Consider the following 24,053-nt stretch of genomic DNA (forward strand, 5'->3'; position numbering starts at 1 on the left):
ACAAGAATACTAGGCATTGACATTATTAGAAACAGAAAAACTAGTATTCTAAGCATTGATCAGTCACAATATTGCAGTAAAATATTAAAGAAGTACCAAATGACAGAGGCTAAAGCAGTAACTACTCCTATTGCTAACTATTTCAAACTCTCAGCAGAAAATTCACCCAAAGAATCAGATATTGAACAACAGCAAATAATGTCAACAGTCTCCTATTCCCAAGTTGTGGGAAGTTTGATGTATCTGATAGTGTCTACAAGACCTGACATTGCCTATGCTACTAGCCTAGTGAGTAGATACATGGCTAATCCGGGTAAGAGGCACTGGAAGGCTACAAAGTGGATTATGAGGTATCTTAAAGGTACTTCTAATGCTAAACTAATGTACCAACAGCTACCAGACAGTGAACCAGAGTTGTTTAGTTATGTTGACTCAGATTATGTCAAAGATCTAGACAAGAGAAGGTCATTATCAGGGTATATCTTCCTATTTGGAAGGTGTGTCCTACTCCTTTCTTAATACATGCTAACCTGTATGGATAAACATAACCTTCATGTATCTTTGGGAAAAGGATTGATGTTGAGCGTTGGATGAGGGAGGAAGACACGTGGGGGATGGCGAGCATAGGGGTGATGCATGTCGTGCACAAATGCTAGTGTAAGGGTGGGTGGGTGGTCATCGGTGGGCATGGCGTGCAGGGTCTCCTAGAAGGCTACTTTACAATCAGTAGTAGCCCTTTCTACTACTGAAGCAGAGTTCATTACACTTTCAGAGGCTGTGAAGGAGGGCCTATGGCTAAAGGGTCTCCTATGTGACTTCGGAATTAAACAGAATGCAGTGAAGATATTTTGTGATAGTACAATTCATTTATCTAAGCATCCTCAATACCATAACAGAACTAAACATATAGATGTTAAATATCATTTCATTCGACAGCAAATAGAAGCTAAACAGATTGAAGTTCTGAAAGTTCATAACTCAGAGAATGCCTCCGAAATGTTGACAAAGACAGTCACTCAGCTCAAACTCCAGAAGTGCCTTGATATAATAGGGTTTGTGTGAGGGATAAAGGTTAAAGAAGAAGACAGTCAGATCAGAGAAGCTGAAGTAAACTTGAAGTTCATTTCAAGGTGGAGATTGTTATACAGAAAGGTGAAAATAACTTTAATCAGTTACAAATCTGTTATATTCAAGCTACCTTTAAATACATTGTGTGAATATTGTAATTAAGTGATCAAAACTTATCTTGTAGTAATCTTGAATAAAGACTCCCGTCAGCTTCTCCGTGGACGTAGGCCTCCCTTGGCCAAACCACGTAAAACCATCGTGTTCATCTTCTTCCTGATCGTCTTCCTCTATCGTGTACCTTTGATCCATCGATCGTGTAGCTTTTAGCAAACCATCGTCTAGCTTTTAGCCAATGATCATTTACTTCTGCAAACCCTATCGTGTAGACGACCATCGTTTAGGCCCCATCGTCTAGACGATCTTCAGTAAAGCCTTCATCGTCTAGACGACTTGTCTCTTATCGTCTAGACGACCTTCAGCTTTACTTCCCTTCGCCTAGACGACCGAAGACTCATCGCCCTCTGCGATTTCCGGCAGCCTTCTGCCGGTTCTCTCTTTTCTTTTCTCATTCTTTCTCTGCAAAAAGAAAAGAAAAGATAGTCATTCGAAGTGTACATTTAGCAGAAGTGTGAAGCTCTAATCTCAGCCATCAAAGTGTAAGGTCAAGATCCTTCATCACACAAATTGTGTTTTCAGCACATTGTTTTGTGTTTGTGTGAAGAAATAAGGTGGTTTCCAGTATTCGTTTAAGGGCCTGTGTATTGTCAAAGCCCAAAGATCAAGTAAGTCTGTGCATTTCTAGCCCATTATTCTCATTTCAAGCCCAACATTTTATATGGACCTCCTTATCTCTACAAGAGAACAAACGACCTTTCCAGTCCTGAAGAGTTTTCCACACCCTTTCCTTCAAGTACCGAAGATCCCTCCCTTTACTTCTTGAAAAGGCTAACAATATACCCATGTATAAGCTAAAGGAATCCACCAAATTAATCTTTAGGACTCTTTGTAAGAAAAGATTATTCTCATGGCCAATATTTGGTGAAAAAAGCATACAAGATTTTCAGAAATTTATGCTTTGGCTCGATGATAAACCCCAAGGATCTTTTTTGAAACCTAAAATTCCTCCATTGATGCTTTAAGAAAAATCAAATTGTCATTGACAAAAAACAAATGAGAAACGTGAGGAAAATTTCTAGCAAGATAAAAATCCGAAAAATCTCTCCTAGCCAGAATCAAAGAAATCAATGTTGATAACCCCTTCATAACGAATAGGAACAAATATGGAGATGGAGGATCCCTTTGTCTAAGACCGCAAGATGGAGTGAACAAACTTGTGAGCCTACCAATTGAACAATATGGGAAATGAGGGAACCGAATAACATTCCATAACCAAATCCACGCATTTAATAAATTTTAAATAATGATTTGGACATAAAATTTATGGGTTTAGGAGGCTTATGTTTATTGAAATCAGTATGTTAAGAGATTTATTCATTGGTCCTACATTGATTTGTTAGGACTTGATCATCTTGGTTGATATTAATATTGTGTTAGCATAATGTATATTAGCCATATTTCATAATTATTTGGACCTCATTTGGTATCCATTTTGTTTTATGTTTTGGTTTTTTAAAATTAAACTTAAACCAAAAATCAAATAGTTATCAAACGGAGCTTTGGTTTTTTGTTTTTAGTTTTTGAAAATTAAGCCTATAAACTATTAGATTATTTAATATTAAATTTACTTTCATCTATCAACTTAAGCTTTTGAGTCAACAAATGATTTCTCATGATATCAAAGTAGATAGTCTAAGGAATCATATGTTTAAACCCTTACAATGTTTATTTTCTTATCAATTGAGAATGGTTTCTACTTATTTCTATCTCAGATAGCTTTTAGTAGAGATTAATAGGTACTTGTAGAGAAGCCTAACAAAATGGTACTCGTCATAATAATAATTAAGAAAAATGTCATTTAAGTCTAAGGGAGTGTTTGATAACCCAAGGAGAATTGGGTTAAGTTGGTATTTTTTATCAACTCAATGTTTGATAACCAACTTTAAATGTTGGTGGGATTGAGTTGGTTATTTTACCAACTCACCCCAACTCATCCTAACTCTCCCCAATTCTCTCTCCCTCTAATGTTTTGAATGGTTCCACCCACCGGTCTCCGTTATTGATTACCGTTACCACACTCTAGTGACATATCTGATGACCACCTTCGGATGGCCAACTCCGATGACCAATTCCAAGCTCTGACAACCATTTCCGACGACACTCTGGCAACCAATTCTGACAACCACCTTGGTACAAAACAACTCAAACTTCCACATTCGTATGATCAACTTCGACAAAGAACTCTGGGCTCCACCAACCACCTCTGATGACAACTCTAGCGACTAACTCCAACGACTACCTCCGCACAAGCAACTTCGGGACATGGTTCAACTACCATCTTCGTGTGCCTAACTTCGACGACCACTGATAAAAATAAAACAGTGGATTTAATTATCCATCATTTTATCATTCTCACTCTCACCCATTTTCCCACGCATTTTCATTACTCTCCCAACTCTCTCAATTACTTTGTCATTTCTCTTTCTCTCATGCATCTCTTCACGTTTACTCCCCTTCTTCCATCTTCTCTCTTCTTTTGCCTTCTGGTTTGTCTTTCTCATTTTTTCTCTTCTTTCTCTGTCTAGCTCATATGGGTTTTATTTTCTCATCTCTTTCTCAACTCCTCCTTTCTCTTTTTTTATTTTTTTCTATGGTTGTTCTTTCAAATTTAATTATTCTTCTTCTATTTCATTTTTTTCTTAGATCTAAAAAATATTACATATGATGACCTATTATTATTTCACTAAACAAAAGTTCAACGATATATTTTAAACAACCTATCTCTTGATGTTTTCATATATTACATAATTTTAATGAAATAGTGGAATTTAAAATTATGGCTCAAGCTTTTTTTAAAAAAAAAAAATAGTTTGCAACTGATGCAACATAATAGTAGAAAAAATAGACATTAATATTTCTAAAATCATTTCGTTGGTTTTAGAAAAAGGTAAATTCATATTTCACAAATTTGTCAAAAAAAACAAAAAAAAAAGACTATCTAATAGTTGGTTTTGTGATTTAAATTGTAAGATTTTGGTTCTTTTAAGATTAAGATTTAAGTGTCACCCCTTCTATCTAAAACAATGCTAATAATTAATGATTAAGTTAGGTTTTTGAATGGAATAATTACCTTTATTTGAGTGTTTAAAAAATTGAATTCAAAATTTTGTGTTCTGTATATAAATATTTTGTAGAGAATTTGTTATGTTTTGATAACAGAAAAGAATTCAAAGGTTTTTTTTTATCTTAAAAAAGTTAGGAAAATATGTGTATAGTTGAAAATTAAAATCAACAATAGTAAAAAAGGAAAAAAAAAAAAAAAGACAAAATCAATTTCATTTGCAAAAATATCACCAGATACTCCAACTCAACTCTACCTCAAACACAGACAATAATTACCAACTCAACTCAACTCAACTCAACTCAACTCTGCACACCAAACACAGATAATGTAACTCTCCAAATAATAATTACCAACTCAACTCTCTGTTTTTAACGCGCATCAAATGCCCCTAAAGATTAATATTGATGAAACTTAAACTTTCGAGGAAAAAATTACAAATTTAGTTTAATATTTTTTTTACTTAAGAAACGTCTAAAAAAATTCCTGAATAAATTTTGTATCTAATAAGTAATTAAACTTTAACAACTAAATAAATCTAAAGCTTTTAATTATATGTCTATGAATTTTTAATTTTATATCTAATTAATTATTGACGCATTGGACAATTTTTAAACTTCAAATATATATTATATACTATAAAATTCTTAAACACGTGTAAAAGTATAATAGCTAATAATAAATATGTATAAAAATAGTTGGGTAGGTAGTTTGCAGGTTGGGGGCTTCAGCTATTTACAGTGTCGCATTAATAAAAATAAATATATTATTATTATAAATTTTTTTTTTTAAAAAAAAAACCCCTCATCAACACAAAATGTGCACCGACTTTGTTTCTTCATTGTCCTAATAAATACCTCAGCCTTCCTACCTATATTTGACGTGTCACAATCCCATTGGCTATCATCCTCCAACCTCTTTTAATCTTTGCAATAAATCCTCTCAACTACTTTAAATGGCATACATCTTCCTCCAATCCTTTTTTTCCTACTAAATTACTATTTTATCCTTCTCCTACATCACGCCAAATTACAATTTTAATCCCTACGGTTTGGGGTTGCTTTTAGTGTCAACAAAGATAGCTCAGCTAGCCTATAATATATATTAACGACTAATAGGTATCTGGTTTCAACTTCCCTCATCTCCATTGTACTAAATAAAAAGGTTTTGAATTTATTGCCTTGGTTTGGTTCAGTTGGAAAAATTTGCAGTAATACATAATTGTTTTATTCAACATTTGACACGTCATTAGATGATATATTATTTTATTTTCTAATCCCTACTTTATTCGTAAATATTTTTTATGGCGAACAATAAACGGAAGTAACTAAAGTATTACTTAAAAAAAATTCCAAACTTTTAGACCATGGCTAGATATGGATTGTTTACCTAAGAATTTTTCTTTTGGCAAAGAGTAATGATGAGTTAGTACTTATTATTAGGTGTGTGAAAACTAAATTAGTTGATCATATGGGGATGAATGCATTAAAAGTTTCGACTCATCAAATTTTAATATAATCAAGCTAAATAACTCACACATTCATCTCTCTTTTTAATTAAAAATCTAAAAATTTCAATTATAGTATAGTCAAATTAATTTACCTTTTGTATATATGAAGAAAATATGTTCCACAAAAAAATGTTAATATTTTGTAAAAAGGGACATTTTGGGAGATTTGATAAACTATATTGACCAAATTAAGAATTTTAAAACCAAATAGATTCAACTTCTAATTCAACTCCTAGAATAATTCTTATTTTAAAAGGAAAAAAGAATTTATTATTATTATTTTTTTATTTGAATTTCCATGGAGAGGTGTAAAAGGTGCTTTGCCAGACCAACTAATTGTGCCTGCATGTGGGCCCATACCATACATAGCTTGTGAAGTCTCTGTCCTTTGTTGGTTCATGTATTTCACTTTATGAATGTCATTTTGGTAATTTTAATGACAATAAAGGGCAAATTAGAAAGCAAAGGGCTATATGAATCCCACTTCATCATCCATTTCCTTGGCTATACCATACTTTCATATCAAAGAAACAACAATCAGAACCAAAAGAGAGAGATGTCTGCTGTGGCAGAGGAAATCAAAGGCAAAGCAGATGAAGTATACCATGGAGATGAGATATGCCAAGAGAAATCAAAAGAATTACTCAAAGAAATAGGGCTTCCAAATGGTCTTTTGCCATTGAAAGACATAGAAGAATGTGGGATTGTAAGAGAAACAGGGTTTGTTTGGTTGAAGCAGAAAAAAAGCACAACCCACAAGTTTGAGAAGATTGGGAAGCTTGTTTCTTATGCCACTGAAGTCACAGCCATTGTAGAGAAAAACAAAATCAAGAAACTCACTGGGGTTAAGACAAAAGAGCTTCTGCTTTGGGTTTCACTCAGTGATATCTATGTTGATGATCCACCCACTGGAAAAATCACCTTTCAAACACCAGCAGGCTTATTTAGGACTTTCCCAGTCTCGGCTTTTCAAGTTGAAGAACCAGTAAAGGCAGTGACTGAGAAGAAGGAACAAGGGGTGGGAACTGTTGAAGTCAAGGAGGTCTAGAAGTAAATCTATTCTCTAGCTATGTATTTTTTCTGATTTTAAGTTTTAAAACCTTTGTTTTCTGCTTTCTGTTGTCTTTTACTTCTTACATAGTCATAGTGGTACCAAGATGAGATGATAAATTTTAATTGTTCTCTTTTTCTTTTTTATTTGACTACTAAACCTAAACTCAAAGCTTATGCATCATATTGAATAGCCTCATTCATTTAGAAGTAGAGAGAATAATCAATGATATGATCAAACATAAACATTATTATCAAAGGAATTAACCACAACCTCAGATAATAATTAAATATAGTGGACTTTTCTTTGCTTCCCACTTCTGTTGACTGGATGAGGAGGACTCTACTCAAAAAATTAGTGGGATGCTTTTTTTTGGGTCTCTGAATTTGGGATCATCCCATCCATGTTTTCTATTGAGCCTTGGCAGGGCTTGGCCGGACCTTTCAGCTTCAACCCTGTTGATGAGGCTGACATTTACATTTCTGCACTTTGCATCCATGTTGATAAGTGTCTTGATCAATCCTACACTTTTGTCTAACAATTCTATTGGAAATGGGATCAAAGTCTCGCATCGGTTAAATAAGGAGATGATCATGGGTTAATAAGGGAGGACAACTATCTCCAATGATATGAAGCCTTGTGAATATAAAGCAATTCGGTTCATAGCCTATTAGGAAAAATAAACTTAGAGACTCACTGGAATCTGACCTTTTATATCCCGGTATCATGGTGTTCCATGTAATTAACTTCTTTTAGGTCATTTCACCACAGCATCATTTTTCTTACATAAATAGTTACACCTGCAATACATGTCAAGTATTGAATTCATTGGTGGAACATCAGAAAGGAAAAGCTAGATGAGTTTGGTTCAACATCTTCCTGTTGGCCAAAGCATTCATTATTACATAAAAATAAACAAATTATGATAATATTAAGGTTAAACTAGAATTTTGGTCCTCAACCCTTTGGGTCTTCTATTTACTTCCTATAGTTGGTAGTTTCTGAAAAGTTTTCTAAGCTACTAGTTTTGTGTTTGATAAGTTTATATCACTAAATTAGTCTAACGCTTCTGTGGTGCGGTGACTATATTATTTCAGGGATTATGTTTAAACTTAGCCCACCTATGATCCTTTAACTAACACTTAGTTAGTGTGTCATAAATGCTAAAAATACTATTAAAAAAAATTTGGAGTGCAAGGATTAAATAGATACAATCATGAAAGATTAAAAGTTCATTAGAAAGTTTTAGAAGTATATGGACGAAATTAACACAAGTATAAAAGTTTATGACTCAAAAAAGAAAATTATAAGAGTTTACAGACCTATTGACCTAACATTTTAAAATTCAATGACTAAATAGACACATCTTAAAAGGTTAGGGACCATGCAACTTCTAAATCAACCCAACTTAAAAGCTCAAAATTCAAACTTGTAATATAATCTAATAATATTAACAACTCAAGTAACCTTTGTATGGTGTGCCGGAGAAATCGACTCTGGTACTTCCTATAACTATAAAATGGCTATACCAGTGTCATTTGCCTGAAAGCTTGAAGTCAGTTGTAGCCATCTCCTCTGTGAGTCAACCCTGGAATTAAAGTAGTCCATGACACAACAGTCTTCAGAGGTGTATCATTAAACACAGTCAATGCATCATCCATAGTAGCACAGCAAGTGCAATACAGGTCCAAGTGTGCATTCTGGACGTACATCGACCCGTCAATACCGTGCTTTGTGGCCAGACTATGAGCCAAAGCTCCACATGAAAGAGCTTTCATGCCTTTGCAAGCCTTGAGAACACTAGACATAGTGAAGGCATATGGGTCAATTTGACAACTCAAAATCTAACAGAACACAAACCACGCTTGAGGGTAGTGATTGCAAAAAGTAAAGCCAACAACCATGGCAGTCCAGGCGACCGCATCCTTTTCAGGCATTTCATCGAACAAGTTATGAGCTTCTTTGGTTAGGCCTTTGTTGAAGTATGGTTTGATGGGATTTGTGGCCCAAATGGATGGTCCTTTTAGCCTGAAAGATGGGTTTGATTATAATGAGAAGTTGCTTTTTAAGTGAAGAGAGTTTCTGTTGGATGTATACAATGAAAGAAAGTGAGTTTGTTGAAGATTCGAAACATAAAACGAATTTAATTGTGTAGAATGTTTAGAAACTTTCAAATTGAATTGAAACTTCAAATTAAAATGATGTTTCATGTACAATTTTAATATGTATGAAAGTTAAATTTATAGTTTTTTCAATTTGAATGAGTTATATTTGATTTTTGTCAAGTAACAACTCAATTGAGTTAAATTCGACAATTGTTTCAATTTTTTGTATTTATTTTATTTTATTTTGTAATTTAGAGAGTTATCAAGTTGCTAGCCTATATATAGCAATTTGGTTCTTCATTTATAGCGTCCCATTCCAAATTAAAGAGTTTTCTCCTTTCTTTCTTTCTTTTGTTCTTGAGTTGTATTGAGAGCAAGTATTCAAGAGTTCTGCCAAATCCGAGTAGTTCGAGGTTATAGTTCTACCAGAGTTAGTCATTGTATCCTGCTGAGACGATCAGTAGTCTGCTTGCAGCCGTGTAGAGCGAATAATTGTCTTTAGGATCTCGCTTATCAGAGGTATGCCTCGACTATGTTTTAAGTCTCCAAAGTTTACTAGTCTATTCAGTTCTATATATACCATTTTCCCTCAACAATTTAAAGACAATTAGTATATGTGAACTGATGACTGCAAACTCCTCCATCAATGTCGCTAATTCTATCATCATTTGATCGCCCATTGTCAAACCTCATGTTGAAAAACCAGAAAAATCCAAGGGAGACAATTTCAAAAGATGGCAACAGAAGATGATCTTCTATCTCACCACACTAAATCTTGCTCATATTTTGAAAGAAAATTGCCCAATTACCCCGTTGGAAGCTGTAACTCCTTAAATAGAAGCTGCAAAGCAAGCATGGATGCATTCGGACTTCTTGTACCGTAATTATATACTTAATGGTCTTGAGGACACTTCATATAATGTCTATTGCAATGTCTATAATATATCAAAACCATTGTGGGAGACATTAAACAAGAAGTACAAGCTAGAAGATGTTGGTACTAAGAAATTCCTTGTGGAAAAATTCTTCGATTATAAGATGATCGATACTAAGTTGGTAGTCAATCAAATGGAAGAATTGCAAATTATCCTCAGTGATTTGTAAAATGAAGATTGGACATCAGTGAGCCATTCCAAGTTGCTACTGTGATTGAGAAGTTGCCTCTTTCTTAGGACTTCAAATTCTATCTCAAACACAAGCGAAAGGAGTTATCCATAGAGAACCTCGCGGTAAAACTCCGTATAGAAGAGGATAACAAAAAAGAAGATAAAATTTCACTAGAAATTGAAGCCAAGGCTCACATTGCTGAAGCTTCAAAACATAAACCTAAGAAGTAGAATTTCAAAAAGAAAAATGTGTATCATGTGTCAAGAAATGATGCTAGCAAGCGCATTCAAGGCAATTGTTGTGTTTGTGGTAAGAATGGACATTCTGCTGCAATGTGCAAGCACAAGAAAGGACAAAGTTCCAACAATCAAGCCAATATCGTGAAAAATGACGATTTGGTTGATGCCATTTCTAAGGTAAATATGACTTCAGACATCAAAGGTTGGCGGATTGATACTGGTGCTATTAGACACTTGTAAGGATAAGTCATTGTTCATTACATATGAGAAGCTAGATGGCAGCAATAAGTTGTACATGCTTCAACTGAGTCAGTGGAAGTCAAGGTAAAGGTCTTGTTGAAATGGACTTCTGGAAAGATACTTATCCTTAATGGCGTATGGCATGTGCCAGAGATAGAAAGAATCTATTGTCAGAAACCATACTTAACAAAAATGGGTTTAAGCTTATATTTGAGTTAGATAAATTTATTATGACAAAAGGAGGTATGTATGTGAGAAAAGGCTAGTGATGGCATGTTCCAACTAAATATATTGGCACAAATGCCAAAGAATAATAATATATCAACTCTTATGCATATATTGTTAAGTTATGTGATGTATTGTGGCGTGTCAATTATCGTTCTTTAAATAGAATGGTAAGTTTAGGACTATTGCCAAATTTTAACATTGATAATAGACACAAATGTGAAATTTTTGTTGAATCGAAGTCTACTAGAAAATCATTTTCATCTGTGGAAATAAGTAATGGGTTACTTGATTTAATCCACAATGATGTATGTGACATGAAAAGTACTCTCAGGCGAGGTGGTAAGAGATACTTTGTCACATTCCTTGATAATTATAGTAAATATTGCTATGTATATTTATTACATAGTAAAGATGAAACTTTTAATGTTTTTAAAACATATAAGGCAGAAGTTGTAAATCAACTTGAGAAGAAAGTAAAGGTGCTCAGATCAGATAGAGGTAGTGAATATGAATCATCATCACTTTATGAATTATGTAAAGTTAATGGTATAATCCATCAAACTACAGCACCTTATACACCACAACAAAATGGTGTAGGTGAAAGAAAGAACTAGACTTTAAAGGACGTGATTAATTGCATGATAAATAGTTCAGGTTTACCTCACAAATTGTGGAGGGAAGCTTTGCTGACAGCAAGTTTTATACTAAATAGAATTCCACATAAGAAGATTAAGAAGTCGCCTTATGAAGTGTGGAATGGAAAGTTACCCTCATATAAAATGCTGAAAGTGTGAAGGTGTTTGGTAAAGGTACAAGTTCCTTTACCAAAACGGATCAAACTTAGGCCTAAAACAATTGATTGTGTCTTTATAGGCTATGCAATGCTTATTGCTGCTTATAGATTCATGGTGATTAAATAAAAAATATCTGATATCAATACTAATACCATAACGAAATCTATTGAAGCTGAATTCTTTGAGGATATTTTTCCTTTAAAGGAGGAAGGACATAAAATTATTGGTACCAAAAGAAATAATGAGGCTAGCTCTTTGAAAGGTCAAGACAATCAGAATAATGAGTCTATACCTAGAAGAAGCAAAAGAGCTAACAAAGCTACTTCTTTTAGACCTAATTTCATAGCTTATATGATAGAACGTGAGCCTCAGACTTTTCAAGAAGCTGTATCATCTCCTGATGCACCTTATTGGAAGGAAGCTATCAATAGTGAGCTAAAATCTATTTTACAGAACAATACATGGGTATAGGTAGATTTACCTCCCGAAAGTAAACCATTGGGAGTAAATGGACTTTAAGAGAAAGCTAAAGGCTGACGACACTATTGATAAAAACAAAGCCCGGTTGGTAGCTAAAGGCTTTCGCTAGAAAGAAGGGCTGGATTTCTTCGATACCTATTCTTCAGTGACGAGGATTACATCTATAAGGATGCTAATCGCAATAGCAGCTTCATAAAATTTGAAAATACACCAAATGGATATAAAAACTACATTTTTAAATGAAAATTTAGATGAAGAAATTTATATGGAACAACCTGAAGGGTTTGTTGTTAAAGGACTTGAAGACAAAGTTCTTAAACTTATTAAGTTTCTTTATGGGTTGAAACAAGCACCTAAACAATGGCATGAAAAGTTTTTTCACACTATGTTATCAAATGGACTTAAGATAAATGAGTGTGATAAGTGTGTGTCTATATTAAAAACATATATCAAGAGTATGTCATTGTTTGCTTGTATGTGGATGATATTAATAATGGGTATAAATAGAAATGTTATTGATTTCACTAAAAGGATGTTGAAATCAAACTTTGATATGAAAGACCTTGGTCTTGCTGATGTTATCCTTGGAATTCAAATAACAAGAAATCCAAGTGGATACATACTTTCTCAATCTCATTATATAAAGATGAAGCCGGTTGTTACTCCATTTGATTCAAATTGTAATTTGAAGAAAAATAATCATGAAAGTGTGTCTTCTCTAGAATGTTCTAGAATTATTGGTAACTTAATGTACATAATGAATTGTACAAGACCTAATATTGCCTATTCAATAGGAAGTTAGCAAGATACTCCAGGAATCCTAGGCATGATCATTGGAATGCATTAGTTAGAGTTCTAAGGTACTTGAAGTACACTCTAGACTATGGATTGCATTATATGAGGTATCCATACATACTGGAAGGATTTAGTAATGGTAATTGGATTTCTGATATCATGGAGACTAAATCAACCAGTAGGCATATTTTTACCTTGGGTAGAGAAGCTGTATCATGGAAATCTTCAAAACATATGTATATAGCACGTTCTACTATGGAATTAGAGTTTATAGCTCTTGATAAAGTAGGAGAAGAAGCTAAATGGCTCCAAAAAATTTCTTCAAAATATTCCACTGTGGTTAAAGCCTATAAGTGCAGTATGTATTTATTGTGACAATTTGGCAGCTTCTATTAGAGCCAAGAATAATGTCTATAATGGCAGGTCACGACATATTAGACGCAGACATAATTCGATAAGGCAATGGCTCTCTAATGGAATAATTTTCATTGGTTATGTGAATTTGAAAGAGAATACTATAAATCCTTTGACGAAAGGATTGTCAAGAGAGCAAGTCACATATACATTGAGGGAAATGGAGCTAAAGCCTATGAAATGAGTTATCTGGTGGTAACTTAACCTAGTTGACTAGAGATCCCAAGATCTAGGTTCAATAGACAAACTAGTTGGATAATTCATAGTTGAACAAACTTATAATTTCTACCTATTTTTATGATATTCTAGAGTGTGTGATCTATTGATATTAAGGTTATATTTATATCTTGTTTTACAAGAGAAGTAGTGATAGGATGCTCTTAATCAATATTACCTATATGAGAGTAAAAGTGGGGTCTCTTCTATGAGAACTTTTCAAAGGTCTTATGTTCTCTAAGCTCTCATGAATTCATCCAAGGCCAAAGTGGACACAAACATATAAAATTAAAAGATACAAGACGGGTTGTGTGTGATATTTGTTGTCTCAATTCACCAATGAGAAGGGTACTTTCAGAGCTTAGTCTCACTATTTCTTCGGTGAATTTAATGGATATTCACTAAGGAAGGTTCAAGTTCAGAAAACACTTCTCTTGATGCATAGTTTGTTTGTTTGCTCTCAACAGGTTTGTTTGATTTTTCTCACTTTCCTTCATGTGGGGGATTATTGGATTATATAGTGAAAGAAGGTGAAAGTTTGGTGAAAATTTGAAACATAAAATGAATTTAATTGTATAGATTAAATTCATTGTTTAGAAACTTTCAAACCGAATTGAAACTTCAAATTAAAATGATGTTTCATGTACAAGTTTAATATGTATGAAAATTAAATTTGTAGTTTTTTCAATTGAATGAGTTATGTCTGATTTTTGTCAAGTAACAACTCATTTGAGTTAAATTTGACAAATGTTTCAATTTTCTATATTTATTTTATTTTATTTTGTAATTTGGAGAGTTACCAAGTTGTTAGCCTATAAATAGCAACTTGATTCTTCACTTGTAGCATCCCATTCCAAATTGAAGAGTTCTCTTCTTTCTTTCTTTCTTTCTTTCATTTGTTCTTGAGTTGAGAGCAAGTATCCAAGAGTTCTGTAGATCCAAGTAGTTAGAGGTTGTAGTTCTACTGGAGTTGGTCATTGTATCCTACTAAGACAATTGTTTTAGTCTGCTTGCAGGTCATGCAGAGTGAATAATTGTCTTTAGGACAGTGCTTACCAGAAGCTTGCCTCGACTATGTTTTGAGTCTCCAAAGTTTGCTAGTATATTTAGTTCTATATATATCATTTTCCCCCAACACTTCTAACTGTCAATGAAATTGGCTCGAAATGAGTGGGAGATGCCAGTTTGTTAATTAGCACGCATCCCTGGTTTTCTTTTGATCAAACCCAAGAGCTTCAATTTATTGCGCTTGTATTTCTCATGCCAAAGTATAGCCCACTGATGATCTTATTCTCTTTTCCCTAAAAAGTGTTTTTGGGCATTGACTTGGGTTAAGTTATTTTTTTTTAACTCAACTTAATGTTTGACCCACGAACTACATAAATCTGTGTTAAATAACTCTTCATCAACTTTAACGATGTCCATATTTAGGAAGAACTCTATCTTCCCCTATTTTTCTCTCTTCCAAGCTTTAACTTTTTTAATGAATCCACTAGTTGGCCACCACCAATGACCAACTCCAGTGATAATCATCGCCAGTGGCATGCTCAAATAACTACCTCTTAAGGACTAACTCCGACAACAACCATCATCACAGGTTATTTCCACCTCACTTCAATGACATGCTTCAACAATCACCTCCATTTGCAAACTTGAAAAACCACCTTCGACATCCAACTTCACATGACTACTATTTCTGGCAGCCAAGTTTGAAAATCACATATGGTGACAAACCCTGATGACCATTAACTCCATTGATCAAATACAAAATTAAAATTATTAGTTCATAGTGTTTAATATTCCTTTTATATAGAATTTTCCATGAATATAAACATTTTGAGCATGTAGCCAAATCAAACAAAATTGTGTATAAGAACACTTTTAAGAAAATTCAATGAAATATATTTGAATTTTAAAAAAAAAATAAACCATTTTTATAAAAGGTTTATAAATGCGAATGAATTTTTTAAAAACATTTCACCACATGTCTGAAAGCTCAACTACAGATGAATACTTATCATGGCTGTATCTTCTAAGTCTCTCCACTTCTATGTTTGAAAATTGAGGATTCAACTAACATGCTAAGTGAGGGTCTGGTGTCGCTTTGTGATCAACCAAATGTGCATGAATGATAAAAAAAAAATATAAATGAATATGGTCTAGTACAAGTACATACTGTCAATAAGTATTAAACTTGAGAGGATTCTAAGTATCATATCTCAAGAGACTAGATGTACTTCAATTTGTATTATGAAAAATATGAACAATGCAAACCAATGGTAACAAGGGAAAATAAATGAGAGTTCGGTTGTATGATGAGTAATAAAGTAAACTATAGATGATAACAGGGATTTACCATCAAGTTTCAACATGTAGTTTTATGTCATGAGCTATGCAACCGCATCACATTGACATTAACTCAACATGGGCAGAAAACTACTCCTATTCAGTCTTTTTTACAAGCTCCTTTAGGAGCCTAAGTAGCTAAACCTATATTTCCATGGCTAGCTAAGTCTTAGATTAATTCGTACAATTTCTAAGTTCTATGGTGTATCTTATGTCTATAGAACCTATGTCTAGGTTTATCTTTTGTGAAATTTGTCTTTATCTTAACCTTCTCAGTATTAAGACTCGACTAACATGCTAAATTAAATGGTCGGTTTAACTTAACAAGATATCTTTTTACTTAACAAATGAAATAGAAAAGTGAATTGATGTGATAGCATTGGTTCAAGTCATATCATTTTAGAGTATTCACATGACCGAATCCCTTACAAAATTAGCCCATAACTAAAGAAGAATGAATAAAGTTCATTAATGCACAAGCCATGAGTTACAATTCTTGAGTTCAAAGAATAAAAGTAAAGAGATGGAAAAACAATTAAAGAATGAAAAGAACAAGGGTGGGAAAAAAGTAACAAATACTCCTTGTATCAAAATCTCACTTTGAAGGGTCTCTCTACACACTTTTTCACGAGCAGGGAAGACCTTAAAACTAAAGTTCTTCATAGGAACTCTTGTTCTTGAAGATTTTCTTAATGTAGCTTATGAGATATTTAAAGGAACTCTTATTCAAGAGTACCTATTAGCAGAAGCAGACCTTTCCAATTCATTGTGACAGAATTTCCACATATACATTCAAACAGACTAAAATGCATTCATAATGCTAAAATATTGACAAGCTCAAAAGAACAGTAAATAAGAGATCGAGAGATCGTACCAGTTGAAGAATTCTTCTTCATAGCAAATCTCGTTTTTGCTGAGACGGTAAGCTATTACTCAGCAAAACCCAATCGTCTACCACGAACAGAAGGAAATGGAGATGACACCACCACTCAGAGCCCTCAGTATTCTTGGAGTGAGAATCCAAAGGGTGGACTTTGTTTAGATTTGGTAGAGGAAAGGAGGAAGAGAGATCGTATACAACGATCAAGCAAGTGGGAGATAGGCTCGTCTATCGTATAGACAAAATACTTGATCGTTTAGGTGAAGTATATGATCATGTAGGAAAAAGATAAGCGATCATCTAAATGATCGTGTAGGAAAGGTAAGCGATCGTCTAAACGATCATTTAGAAAAAACTAAGCGATCATCTATACGATCATTTAGTAAATATCGGGCGTTAAACGATCGTTTAGTAAATAACGCACGCGGGTGTAATCGTTAAACGATTGCTTAGCACTACCGTATAAGTAAGCGATCGTGTAGGCACTATCGTATAGGCACAGATTTTCTAAGCGATGACACACTTCAACATAATGTTTGCGTCCTTCATGCTTAACACACCGTGAGCTATTTATGCATCTCAAAGTGATCTCTCAACTTACTCATCCGTTATTAAAACAGAAGAGACGTCGTCCCATTACCCTTTTAATCGTTCAATTAATAGACAATGAATCTGATCACATCATATTTATAATTTATGAATTAATATCATATATTAATCATAGTGTTTTTCCTCCACTAGATATAAATCATATTTATATCCAACTTCCTCCAAATTAATGTATCTCATACATAAAGTTAATTATATCATATATAATTGAACTCCCTCTTGTCAATTTGAACATTTCAAACTGACCCAAAAATTGACTCTCAACTTGTATCCAAGCTACCAAGGAACTTTATGGACCTATGGCTCGAAGCTCCAACAGTACGTGTATAACTGACTAAACTCTTTAGTCACGATATCCACCATCTGTTAACTGTCAGGCATTCCACTAAAGACCGACAGTTGAACTCTTCTTTCCATAGATATATTTCTATGTCCATTGGATATAACCAATAATCAGTACGATAATCCTTCACAAATGCTCGTAATTACAGCAGGCCAATTTACCATTTTGCCCCTATAGTTACATCTTTCTCCTTAAGTACCACTGAACCCTCTAATGAACAATACAACATAGTTCTACTATGTGTGAATACCTCTCGAGCCATGAGAAGGTGTGTGGCGCCACATCGTTCAAGCCCCGGAATCAGCCCTTAAGAGAGCAATCTATCTACTTACCCCTACTTCGGGGAAGGAGTGAACTCCATCTTGTGAAGCTGAGTTCCCAACTCCCTAATCAGACGAATCCACAAAGTGGTAGGTTTGAGTCGGCGCTCTGGCCACTCGCACCCATGCAAATCAAAGGACTGCCCTCAATGGCAAGAGTTCCCAACTCACTCAGGATTGAGGTCATGTTACCTATGGTCATCCCAGTGAAGTGAAGTCTCAGTCATGAACGGAGTTATATGACGAGATGTTAACACTTCGAGGTCAGGTCTTATACAAACTCTTTATATAGGATGCCTCCGCTCACATGTCCGCTACACGAATGATCAGGATCAGACCATCTATGACAAATCACAACACTTGTAACAATTCCACAAAGCGGGTTGCATTCATAGTGATATCAAGATAAGGTTTCCCTCCTATATCCATATACTACAGATTATTTTGGTTGTCACTTAAGACATGATCCACTTGTATGTCACTACATACATGCTTAAGTTACATAAAGACAACCAGAGATATTAAATTTATTGATTTGTGTAAAATAAAAACATCTAAATGTGTAAAGTCAAGCAATGAAGTAAATATCATATATATTATATATCACAAGCGTTCTTACAAAGTTGTTTACAAACTACATGACACGAGACTTTAGGGCACAAACCCCAACAAAAAATTTTAAGGAGTAATGATTCCTTGAAGAAAAAGGATTCCAATCCTTTACATAGGCTAAGGTAGGTGAAGGATGGTTGAAATCCATGCTTTGAATGACCTCAGGCAGTTTCGAAGTCGCTAAACGATTGAAGATTAAGAATTAAGCGAGTTTCTTGACTGTGCATGTTTTCGAAAAAATTATGGTTTCTGATGCAGGTGCATAGGCTCCTTGATGCAGGTGTTGTTAGGGTTGATTGTCCTAAATCTCGTGGGTTCCATAGTTTGTAAATTTTGTACACTAATTATTTATCTATAAAATAAGATGTTATTTTATTCAACATTTAATTTGCATTAACTCAATCCAATAAACTAAAATCCAAGGCTGTTTTATGTAGCTTAAACATATATATGGTTGACAGACAAATGGATCATGTTTAACTAATAGCCTAAATGGTTTATAGTATATGAATAGGTTGGGTACCTTATCAAGATGGAATTCATTCATTCCCATTTTTAGGGTAAGTAGATGAATTACTCTCTTAAGAGCTTATTCCGGGTCATGAACAATGAGGCACCTCACCCTCTCACTAGCTAGAGAAGGGTTTAATTTATAGTTGGACTACTACTAATTGTTCATTAGTAGGATCAATGGTACTTAAAAAGTTAGATGTAACTACAGGGGTAAATTCGTGATTTAACCCAGTTATAGTTACAAGAAATTCGTTAAGGTTCGACTTACTGTTGATTGGTTATATCCATGGACACAAAAATATATCTATAGTGCGAAGAGTGCAGTTATTGGTCTTTAATGGAGTCGCTGACAAAAATATATTTGCATGGTAGTATCTCTCGGGTTGGTGTTTGCAGTATTCTTGTGTTTGGCAAGAGTTCTTACTATTCGTGTAGAGAAGAGATCTTGATCTCAAGGAGAGAAAAATTTGTGAAGAAAAATGATCCACAAGGGTGAGTTTTCTCTCCCTTTTCAACTCTAGTAAAAGTATGTTATAAGTGTAATTGTTTATCCTGTAATTCTATATGTTTATTTCTCTATATTTTTTGTGTTTTTCAAAATTGAATGTCAATGATACAACATTCACATGCTTCTGGGAGGAATTTGATTCCTTCAATTAGTATTGGAGACAGGTTGGGCCTCTGATTTTCATTTTTTAAACAAAAATCAGAGAAATCAGTGTGTATGTTCTGCATTTTGAATGTTGGTTTGCAAAATGGATGTTTACGTTTTTTAGCATCTTAGATTTACTTATGCGACCAAAATGTATAAGGCCTGTTGTTTTGGGCATTTCATTCTGCTATCGAGTCTATAAGTCTGTGTTCTCAAGTTTGGTAAGAGTTGCTGAGGATGGAAATAAAAAAATAGAGAAATTCAGACGAAGAACAAAGCATAGGATAACATTCTGTGTGAAAGTGTAACACATAGCGTAGCTACATCGTGGTTTACACCGCAACAAAAAAGGCCCAACATAGCTATGCTATGCGACAACGATACGACGTTGATGCCTATTGTAGTAACGCTATGAGGCAACGTAGTGTTACGCTTCGACAACAAAAGCCAGCATAGCTTTGCTTCTCAAAGTGTTGTGTCGCTACGCTCCGAGGTTGAGACGTGCGCATAGGCGGTTGCCAGTTCATGGGTTCAAATCCTGGCAGGAGTAGTTTGCAACAGTTTTTTGTATTATTTTAATTTTATGTAATTTTATTATTTTAATTAATTAAAGTAATATAATTTGATTATATTAATTTAATTAATTCTTAAAGGTGCCAGAATTCAGTTTATTTTGCTATTTATTTAATTTATGCATTTGATGTATGGTTAAATATTGTATGTTACATAATGTATGTTATATAGTTTTAAAATTTCACTTTAGGATAAAGATTATTCATCCATCATTTTAATATAATTGTTATATTACATAATTGCATGATTTTATAAGCATACATATATATCATATTTAATATGAATCTTATATTATATAGTTGCATGTTTTCATAAAGCATATTCATGCACCATACTTTAATATAAATGTTATATTGCATGATAAGATATGTATGATTTCCATTAATGATTAATATAATCGTTATATTATATGATGAAAATGGAAATGCATTGAGCATGACATTACCTAGTAAATATAATTGTTATCTCATTAGATGCATTGTAAAACTTGCACCTTACTTTCCCTTTTTAATTATGTTTATTGATTGAGTTTGCAAAGTAATGGGGTTAAATATTTAAGTTAGATTGAAATTGTGGATTTTGGGGTAAAGGATAAGTTTGAAGAAGAAAAAATATCTAAGTATGGGAAACTTGGCTCTCGGATGCTTATTAAACTAGCCTTACAAAAAGGAAATTCTGGCTGAGAAGTCGTGAAGAGTGGTGGCTGAGCATCGAGTAAGCATAAGGCATGTATCAAGTAAATGTTGTCAAACATCGAGTATGAGCAATTGAGGAAGGATCGAGCATCGAGTATGAGCGATCGAGGAAGGGTCGAGCGTCTAGTATGAGCAATTGAGGAAGGGTCCGAGTATCCCATCGAGCATCAAGTTCTTCCCGTCGAGTATTCAACAAAGAACCATTAAATTTTTCATCGAGTAATGACCCTTCTCCGTCGAGTTTTTCCATTGAGGATCGAGTTTTCTTGAAACGTTCAGCTTTAAACTTTTCTTTTAGTTATCCAAACAGATGGCTTAATTCGAGTCCTTAATCTCCACTAGTGGATGAGGTGACTTCAAGAGATTTCATACAAAAGGATTGGACGGTAGTATAAAAAGGGAAGAAAAATTCAAGAGCTCGTTTTGGGCGATTCCCTCGAGCAAATCAGATGATCTTGGTACTGTTGGAAAGCTCTATGAGTCTAATTCCTAAAGTCGAGCCTTTAGAAGGGATTTCTCATTGGAAAGAGGGCCGGAGAAGGAAGGAAGAGACCAAGGTTCGTTTTCGAGTGTTTTCGAGCACTCGACAAAGAATAATAAATCTAGGTCGAACCACTTGAAATTTCAAGCTGAAATTTTAAGGTAATATTGTTATCATTATTTCAAGCAAGTTTGTAGAAGGAAATTTTGTAAGATAAGGTCTAGAGTTTGAGTTACATATTTTAGAATTTAAACCTATAATCTTTGTTCAAGCAAGGAGTTGCAGTTTAGGGCCATCAAGAAATATTTAAATGCCCAGGTCAAACCACAAGGAGTTTTACACTGAAATGTTGAGGTAACATTGTTAACAAAATTCTGAGCATGTTTGAATAAGAAACTTTCTTAAAATGAGTTCTGGTTTTCAAGTTATTGACGTTAGAAGCTAAATCTAGAATTTGTGGACGAACAGGCAATTTCTTGCTAAGTGTGAGCTTGGTTTAAAAAGAGTGGTCTCAAAAGGGAGACCAAAGTAGTAACTGAAATTCTTATTCTTATGTGTAGGAGCGACATCCATTGGGGAAGTCTACCAAGCCTAGGAAAAGCAAGCCTAAAGACCCATGAGTGACTAATTATCTTAAATATATATATATATATATATATATATATAAGGAGCATGCATTTCAAATGAATTTCATGCTAAGGTCTATGGGTTTTTCCAAGCAACCAAAGTCTATACTTATGATTTTAAAGATTTCATGGCATTTCTTAAGCATGATGTTTTAAACTATTTAATTAAGTTTTACTAATTCTAGCGCATGTCAAGGTTGAATGCCAAATTATTGCAAAACTAAATGTTTATAATTCGTGAAGCATGCATGTTGAATTGTGATAATGCTCTCATGGTGAAAGGTAGGTAAATGTTATGCCTAAAGCTTATTGTACTCAAATCTTCTATGAATGTTACGATTCTAATAAACCGGATGCCGAAGTTATAGAAGGTATCCGAGGAAGCACCTCAGGTATTGACGGTACTTAGTATACTCCATGTGCACGTAGGTAGTCCTATATGAAAGGCCGAAGTATGGGTCTCCTGGCCACAGGCTTTATAATGGGACCGAAGTATGGATCTCACGGCTATGAATGGACGTTGGGAGCTTTAGTTACGAATGCTCGTTCTCCACTAAATTTTGATAGTATGTTTGATTATGATGTTATGATCAATGTATGATACTACATAAGTTGCTTGTGATTATTTCCAACATGTTTATATGTTTAAAATAATATGTGTATGAAAGGCTTGAGACGAATTGTTTTCTATGAGTCACTCACTGAGCAACCAGCTCACCGTTTTCAAATGTTTTCCTTTTTCCCAGGTAACGGTCAAATTCCTCGCAGTTGAACCCACTGCTGCTTTCCACTCAAAGCTCGGTTAGGAAGGATGAAGCTTAGGTTAAGCTTATTTTCGATGCACACATATTTTGAGAGAAGTCTGGGACTTGTGCATTTCATTTTAGGACCCATGTTTTCGTTCTTGTGTTGTTTTGTTGGACATATGTTTGTCATCATTTCTGAATTGTATTTAAGTTACTTTGCTGGTTAAAGTTATGGTTGTTTTACCGCTAAGTCATTTTTGCATATAAAATTTTTAAGCAAGTCTTACTTAAGTTAGGCAGTAAGTGCTGGCAAGTAGGTCGGTAACTATTGCCGTCATATCCCCTTTCGATTTTAAAGGGTAAACTGGGAGGAGGTGTGATATGCATTCTATAGGTTTTAATATTTCATTAATCTATGAGACTTATATTTTTTATGAAATAAATCAAAATCTATAATCAAGAGTTGCATGCAAACTAGGTCTTAATTATTTTTAAATAGTTTAAAATTAATTCACCCAGACTTATATTAAAAATATTTCTAATATGATTAGAAATAAGTTAATCTTTTATTTTTTTTAATATGATTAATTTAAAAGAATAAAATATTAGATTTATAAAATAGTTATCTATAAGGGACCTTTGTCTAAGGAATGTTCTGTCTAGGATTTTGGTATGTAAGCTTACGAAAATGAAATACATCTACCTGGGAACCAACCTGGAAGGTAGTTAGACAAACATTTTATAAGCATTCAATACATAATTAAATTTATTAAAGTGTTTAATAATTAGTAATCAATATTGTTAATTTATTTAATATAGGAGTTATATGAGGCGAATTTAACAATAGACTTAGATAAATTATTAGCCGGATTTATCTAAGTAATAAACCTTAGGTTTAAAACATTTAATAGGTTGAAAAAGATATATATGATATGTTGATTTCTTTTCATGTTCTTCATAAAAGTTCACATCGTGGGATCTATGCTCGGCCTCGTGGCATCATTTTCTTGTGTCCTCTTTAGGAAGGTATTTGCATAGGTCAATAATAAAGTGAATGGAGCAAATCCTTACAGTAAGTGAAAGAGGGACATGTGTCAACACATCCCACGGTCTCTTTCATTAGTTAATAATGAGATTTCATGCTCAACCTAGTGGCAACATTTGCTTGTGTT

General features: G+C 33.9%; 1 protein-coding gene and 1 long non-coding RNA gene across 2 annotated transcripts; one reads left to right on the top strand and one right to left on the bottom strand.

Moving 5' to 3' along the window:
- The first annotated feature begins 6,307 nt into the window (after window positions 1-6,307).
- Window positions 6,308-7,013, top strand: LOC120082490 (uncharacterized). The gene has a single exon (XM_039037681.2). The coding sequence runs from the start codon at window positions 6,373-6,375 to the stop codon at window positions 6,862-6,864; it is 492 nt and encodes a 163-aa protein (XP_038893609.1). The 5' UTR covers window positions 6,308-6,372; the 3' UTR covers window positions 6,865-7,013.
- A 34-nt stretch (window positions 7,014-7,047) lies between these two features.
- Window positions 7,048-8,840, bottom strand: LOC150034453 (uncharacterized). Its single transcript, XR_016531086.1, has 2 exons — window positions 8,335-8,840; window positions 7,048-7,667 (listed from the first exon to the last, which is right to left on the bottom strand). It is a non-coding gene; the product is annotated as an uncharacterized LOC150034453 (long non-coding RNA).
- Between the last annotated feature and the right edge of the window lie 15,213 nt (window positions 8,841-24,053).

Source organism: Benincasa hispida, chromosome 8 (assembly GCF_027475165.1).
Source record: "Benincasa hispida cultivar pf3 chromosome 8, pf3_genome.v1.1, whole genome shotgun sequence".
NCBI classification, from domain to species: Eukaryota; Viridiplantae; Streptophyta; class Magnoliopsida; order Cucurbitales; family Cucurbitaceae; genus Benincasa; species Benincasa hispida.

What these genes read in the sequence shown, in the direction of transcription:
- LOC120082490 (XM_039037681.2), top strand. Translation starts at nt 6,373, where the DNA reads ATGTCTGCTGTGGCAGAGGAAATCAAAGGCAAAGCAGATGAAGTATAC.